Genomic DNA, 7060 nt, shown 5'->3' with positions numbered 1-7060 from the left:
ACTGCAACCTCCGCCTCCCGGGTTCAAGCCATTCTCCTGCCTCAGCCTCCTAAGTGGCTGGAATTACAGGCACGCACCACCATGCCCAGCTAATTTTTGCATTTTTAGTAGAGACGGGGTTTCACCATGTTGGCCAGCCTGGTCTTGAACTCCTGACCTCGCAATCCGCCCAACTGGGCCTCCCAGAGTGCTGGGATTACAGGCGTGAGCCACTGCGCCTGGACACATATGTAATTTCTTAACCAAACATGGAAAACAGAACTAACATTGGGTGGCCATCTTTTTTCATGTGTCACTGACGAAGTTTGAATGTTTTGCCCTAACCCCACCTTTCCCATGAGTCCTCTGGTTTTGTGTGATTTTGCTAACATGGTGATTTTTAGGAATGAGTATGTCAAGTGATAGTAACACTAATGATATGATCAATTACAAATTTCATTTCCATCACAATTATTTCTTTGGAATAAGGTAACGTTATGTATGTCTTTCTGCTAACTTTGGTATGCTTTTGTTCTTTCAGTCCATTCTCAGCTATGAGAACATTTTAAAGTGTGCTTTTCAAGAAGTAGCAGTCCAGCAGGCAGCTGAAGACGTTTCCACCATAGACCATTTCTTAGAAATAAGCAGTGAAGAAAAACCTGGCCTTGAATGTGTACATAAATTGTGGTAATGAACTTAAATATTTCTTACAGCAACTGCATTTGTACTTTTGTTGGATAAAAGTAGGTGTGTGAGGCTTTGTTTTTGCCTTTATAGAGAGTAGCGTCTCTCCCGAAGTCCCTGCTGTCTGTGGTCATGGGGCCCTGTGAGAAGCAGGCAGCACGATTGCTCCAGCCGCGGTCATGGGGTCCTGTGAGAAGCAGGCAGCATGATTGCTCCAGCCGTGGCCTTCCGCGCGGAGCCCTGTTCTTCCCCCTCCCCCACCAGCTCGCCTGGAGCAGTTGGACCCGAGCCCAGCTCCCCTTGGCTCTCAGTGCAGTGCTGGTGGAGTGGGTAGGGGGCTCGCACTCAGTGCGAGTGGCTGGTGGGCCTGAGCAGTGGGCACAGGGGCTTTCTGGGGGACTTGGCTGAGCGGACCCTGGCTGCGTCGTGGTCCTCAGCCACAGAGTTCTAGAAAACACTCCACACTCTGGAGCCCCATTGTCAGCCCCAGGTCTAGCCCCAGGGGTGCTCCCAGTGCTGCCTGCAGGGCTGTGGGCTTCCAGGGGAAAGTGCACCCGCAGTCGCTTGCAGATGGCCATTTTCCAGGGACACACTTTCAACTGTGCATTGAAAGACAAACGGTGCTCTAGCGGATTAGGCAGCAGTGGTTGAGAAGCTCAAGGTAAGTTGGCCCAAGGCCTGAGAGGGAGGAGGGAAGTGAAGGTTGGGGAGAGCTAGCTTCCGTGCCCCTCGGTGTGGTCTGTGGGGTGGGTCTCCCAGCAGCCAGGGGAGAGCCAGGTCAGCCTGCTGATTTGTGTGTCTCTGAGCAGGCCTGGACTTTCAGAGAGCTCTGCAGACAGGCCATTCTGGGCTCCAGCCCTGGCCCACTGTGGCCTCTACTGGGGTCCAACCTAGCACCTGCCCCAGGGTACCCTCCACAGGGGCTTGAGGACAGAGGCCTGGAGCCCAGAAGGCCACAACCAGCGTTGCCTAGATGGCCAGTATGCCCTCTGTATGTGGTGCTTCTGCAAAGCATGATCCCTGGGGAAAAGCTGCCAAGAATGTGGTCCCAGCAAACCGATGGTGGGGGTGGGCACGGTGCTGGCAGTATTGACATCTCTGTCCCCAGCTGCATGAGTCTCAGACCCAGAGGCATGGGGACTCCTGGGTGTCAGGACTTGGCAGGGCTGGACACTCGTGGAACAGAAGGCTGGATGGTACTTTGGGGGTGGAGTAGAGCATGGTTTGTGTGTTCTGAAACACTGGGGTATTTTTTGGAAACGGTTTGGCGTTTAGCACATCTGCTCTTATTCTGTAGTTATCTGGAGTGCAATGGCGCAGTCTCAGCTCACTACAACCTCCGCCTCCTAGGCTCAAGCAATCCTCCTGCCTCAGTCTCCTGAGTACTGGGTCTCCAGGCACCTGACACCACGCCCAGCTAATTTTTGTAATTTTTGTAGAGACAAGGTTTTGCTATGTTGCTCAGGCTGGTCTCAAACTCCTGAGCTCAAGTGATTTGCCCTCCTCGGTCTCCCAGAGTGCTGGGTTTACAGGTGCGAGCTGCCACACCTGGCCTTGTACTCATTTGCCCTTCTCTACTAGAGCGTGAACTTCCTACAGGCAGACCTTCTCAGTCCCTCGCAGTACATAGCAGTGACGTGGCACACAGTAGACATTCACCGTTGGTTTGTTCATTTGTTCTCCTAAGCATGCATTGGTACTCTTGGTTCGTGAGCATCTATTTTGTACTCGGCACAGTTCTAGGCACTTGAGTGAACAAAACCAGCAAAATACCTAGCCTCATGGAGCTTCCACTCCTTGGAGGAGACAGTCAGTAGTGGCAGTGAGTAAGCTACTCCAGGCCAGGTGCTGTGAGACGTAGAGGGGGCACGGGAGGTAGGTTGGGGTACTGCAGGATGGCACGTGTTGTTTGAATAAAAGTGTAAATGGACAAATAAACGAGGCAGGCCAGTGCTCCTGCAGGGAACGTTGTTATTATTATTATTTTTTTATTTGTTTTTGAGACGGAGTCTCACTCTGTTGCCCAGGCTGGAGTGCAGTGGTGCAATCCCCACTCCCTGCAACCTCCGCCTCCCGGGTTCAAGCGATTCTCCTGCCTCAGCCTCCCTAGTAGCTGAGATTACAGGTGCCCGTATTTGTATTTTTAGTAGAGACGGGGTTTCACTATGTTGGCCAGGCAGATCTTGAACTCCTGACCTCGTGATCCACCTGCCTCGGCATCCCAAAGTGCTGGGATGACAGGCATGAGCCACCGTGCCCAGCCCGGGAATGCTGCTCTTAGAGTTCTTAACAGAACTCTGGTGAGTCTCGACTTGGGGGTAAAGGGCAGGCGCCCCGTTGTGTGCCTTGGGCAGTGCTTCAGTGATCTCCTCAGAAGGCTTTCAAGGTCACCTTTTAACAGTTGCGTCTGTTTTCCAGTAATGAATCCAGAAAACTCTGGAGAGCCCTTCAGAGCAAACATACCACGTCTACTTCTCAATGCCTCTGGAGCGAGTCCCGTTGCCAGGAGAACTTCTTTCTTGTTCTTGGAATAGATGCTGCGCAGAAGGTAGGTGGTTTGGGTTGACACAGGGCTCCTGGGAGCGTGGCTGAACTTCACTGTAGCCAGTGGTCCTTGGCCGCACCCAAGGGGTGGGTGTAGGCAGAAGTGTGGGGTCAGGTGGGTTAAAGCCACTAGGTGGCCCCATAAACGTGTCAAGGCCATTGGATGAATCCCGAATGCTTGAGGCAGGAGCCAGCAAAGCCTAGAGCAGGAGGTAGGGAAAGGCTCTGGAAAGGCCTGAGCCCGCCCCTGACAACGCACACAGAGATGTGCATCAGTGCACACACACTGCCGCACACACGCCACCACACACTGCCGCGTGCACACACCGTGCACCCGCCACTGCTGCCGTGCGCACACACCACACACACTGCCACACGCACGCCACTGCTGCTGTGCGCGCACACCGCCACACGCACCGCTGCCACGCACAGACTGCAGACTGCCGTGCATGTGCTCAAGCTCCTGGGCTGTCACAGAAAACACCAGTCACAGGGAGGGTCGCCCTTCAGCAATCTAGATTTCAAGGATCTTTCTTCCTTCTTAAATATTATGGAAATTTTCAAACATGGAAAACTCAAAAAGGGCCAGCCAGGCAGGCAGATTGGCCCTGGGGAAGACAGGGGCATGACAATGGTTGCCCTGTTGGCCTGTGGGCCACATTGGGCTGGCCAGGAAGGAAGTGAAGGGCAGAAAGGAACAGAGAGGTTCCCAGTGAGATCAGCCCTGACTGTGTCATTGTGAGGAAAACAGAGAACCAGGAGGCTAGGAAATGGGAGCCTGAAGAGAAGGCTCAGAGGTGGGCCAGCTCCGAGTGGCAGCAGCGTGGAGGGTGTGTCTGAAAGTGGCCGTGAAGGCGTTATTCCCACTGAGCAGCTGAGGGGCGCTGAGGTCCTGAAGGGAAGCGAGGCCTGTGAGCCGGGGATGGGGCAGCGAGTGGCAGGGCTAGGGGAAACGGGTGACCTGACCTGCAGAGGGGCCTGAGAGAACTTTGCAGTTTTAGAATGAAATTAGTAGAAGGGCTCCGGGGAAAAGAGAACAGGAGACAAAATGATGCCTGTACTGGCTGTCTGATGGGGTCTGTCTCCTTAGAACCTTTCTGGAGGCCAGGGCCCCATCATGGAAGATTGTGCCCTCAGAGAGCCTGAAGGGCTCCTCACTGTCAGCAGCTTCCGTCTCCAGCATTGTAAAGCCCTGATTCAGACCAAGGTGAGTGGTCACCAAGGAGAGGCTCGGGGAACCGCGCTGGTGGTGTCCGCACAGGCGGAGCCCTCTGCTTTCTCTGATGTGAGTCAGTTGCTTGTTTTATTCCGTTGAGTCTTGTGGACTTAACAGAAAACAAACATTTCTACTACTTAGGGCAGACAGGCAAATTGTTACCACCACTGCAGGGTGCCAAGGAATATAGATATCATCCAGAAAGACTCTTAGGCCAGAGGACCCAGGATATGGGTGGGTCCCACAGAAGAACTGGCAGGAGGAGCCGGCAGAGAAGGAGCTGCAGGGAAGCTGAGATGCCAGGTGTGGATGACGAGGCTGGAAGGATGAGGTGGGACCAGGCTGTGACTGTTGGGCCAGGGGATGTGACTCCGCCTGGGCAGCTGTCATGGACTGAGCTGACTGGCGGCCTCAGTCACAGGCTGCTTACCTTACGCAGGGTCTGCCCACAGCTTTCTCATGAGCTGCGGTTCTTGCCGCAGAGTCACTTCATCCCATCATCACAGCTCAAGGCAGAAGAGGGGATGAGGAGAGAAGGGGACTTCTGCCTGCAGCTCTCTTTTATCAGGGGGAAGAAAAGCTTTTCCGGGCTGGAGTCTGGAGCCCACTCTCAGACCAGGTATTGCAGGAGGGGTGAGATGGCCAGGCCTAGCTTACCTGGTTTCCTCTCATCCTGGAGACCCAGGACCCTGGAACAGTCGGGGCTCATTGTGTACACCCAGGAGATGGTGGGAGGACACACGGGCGGCCATCTGCATGAAGAGTGACATGCAGGGAGGCGCAGGGGTAAAGTACTGCCCTGTGGCCTGGTAGAAGGTGACAAGGACCTGAGCCTGAGCTGGGACAGCAGGAAGGTTGCATAGCAGAGGAGGCAGCCAGGGTCAGCTTCTGGGCAAGAATTTGGCATGAATGTGGCACTGCCCCCAGCTGACGTGGGGTGGGTGCCCTGGGTGGTCAGCATACAGGTGACAAGTGACAGGTGTCATGGTGCAACAGAAGAGGGCCCTCATTGGCCGTCTTCACAGGCCGTCCATCTTTTTGAAAAACACCGCAGCACAGGAGGGTTGTCCTAGAGCAGCAGGCCATAAAGAAATGTTTGTGGCTGTGTTGTTCACAACAGCCCATGCCGGGGCAGACGTCCAGCCACAGCTGTTTGGGGGAAGTCTGTGGTGTAGTCCAAGAGTGGCCACTGCAGGGCTGTGAGTGTGGAGGGTAGCGGCAGCCTCCACCAAGGAGTGCCAGACACGTAGCACAAGGGCCAGAGACCCCTCCTAAGATGCGGGCCCACTGCTGTCGTCGGGGCTGGCTGCAGGCCAGAGCCACAGACTCAATCATGAGGAGCCCCAGCATGTTTTCCCTGTGCACCTCTGGTGACACCTCATGATGAGAAGGTTTCTAAGAGGAGAACCAAGGAGAGAACACTAGGGGGCCGAGGGGCCGGGGCGGCCAGGGGCAAACGCCCAAGCCAGCGTTTCTCATTGCCGGGGGTGCGTGTGCCTGACTGCTGTCCTCTCATCTCAGCTCTCGGGGCCGCCTGGCAGCAGACAGGGGAGGCTGATGCCATGCAGCCGCTTCCTGAAGACCCCCTCATGCGGAGGTGGCCAGCACATCACTATTCCAAGGAAAAAGATGTTCACGCCACGCACGCTCAAACTGACACTCTTTAATAGCGACATTTGCTAAAATCAGGAGGACTCTGTACCTTCATGAGGAATTTTTCATTTTCTTCCTGGTTGGGTTGATGTGGAAACCAGAACTGTCTGTGGAGCTGTTTTCCAGATCCCAGGCCCATTCCTGGGATCTCTCCAACGGGACCTGTCCTGTGCTCTGGGCTCATCTCAGGTCTGACCAGGAGATGGAGGATGTGTCCTTGGCAGAGCCAGTCCTTGTGGGGAAACAGAGGTTTCTGGGTGCCATGGCAGGCTGTCGGGGTCCAGGTGGCACCCATGGGCCCCCTGGCCCATGTGAATGCTTCTGGCACCTGGCGGGGGGTACCCAGGGATGGACCCTGGGCATGGCTTCTGGGCTGCTTAGGCCAGGGGGAACAACTTGTGGTCAAATCCATGAGTTCAGAGGAAAAGGGGAAGGCGCTGAAATGTCACCAGAGAGACAGCTGTTGAGAGTGCTCAGAAACCCTCTGGCTGTCACACTCTGCCCTGGCTGCCATGTGGTCAGGGCACCATGAGGGTGTGCAGGTGTGCAGTTTCCTCAAAGCCTCACAGGTGCCCTCACTCACTGCCCGGGCCTCTGCCCAGCAGCCTCAAGGACAGGCCTTTCTCCCTCATGGTTGTGGACAGGAAGTCGCACCACTGGCCTGCGAGAGCTTCTGGTGGGCCCATGGCTTCCCCTCATTATCTGCTAAGGAAAACTGTGCTCTTCGAACGGCAGAGCCAAGAAGTCAGCTCTGACTTTTGTACAATTTTATTAAATAAAACCGCCTAGATAAGCCTGTTCTCACTGCTTCATCAGCTGGGGGGACTGATACCTGAAATCCTGTCCCCAGGGGAGGCCTGAAGTCTAAGCAAGCAGCCACCCTGGCTATCTCTGTTCCAGCCGAGGCCACACGGGGGACCACAGCCTCCATGTTGCCGTGGTTATCAGTGGGATGTGTGCAGTGATGGGCAGTGGTTATCAGTG

The 7060-nt window shown here is 55.0% G+C and overlaps 1 protein-coding gene across 3 annotated transcripts in view; it reads left to right on the top strand.

Annotated features, from left to right (window-relative positions):
- Positions 1-7060, top strand: part of CLBA1 (clathrin binding box of aftiphilin containing 1) — a 19109-nt gene that overhangs the window by 7414 nt on the left and 4635 nt on the right. The window contains exons 2-6 of one of the 3 annotated variants that reach the window (XM_023205770.2): positions 521-666; positions 3082-3211; positions 4298-4414; positions 4978-5042; positions 5945-6400. In XM_023205770.2, the coding sequence (XP_023061538.1) occupies positions 521-666; positions 3082-3211; positions 4298-4414; positions 4978-5042; positions 5945-5981 (495 nt within the window). In that variant the 3' untranslated portion in view covers positions 5982-6400. Of the gene's footprint in view, positions 1-520; positions 667-3081; positions 3212-4297; positions 4415-4977; positions 5043-5944; positions 6870-7060 lie in introns of those variants that run through there. The other 2 variants (XM_023205768.1, XM_023205771.1) reach the window with 2 other exon arrangements.

The sequence above is a fragment of the Piliocolobus tephrosceles genome, chromosome 6 (assembly GCF_002776525.5).
Source record: "Piliocolobus tephrosceles isolate RC106 chromosome 6, ASM277652v3, whole genome shotgun sequence".
NCBI classification, from domain to species: domain Eukaryota; kingdom Metazoa; phylum Chordata; class Mammalia; order Primates; family Cercopithecidae; genus Piliocolobus; species Piliocolobus tephrosceles.
This window is presented reverse-complemented; position numbering and strand designations above follow the sequence as displayed.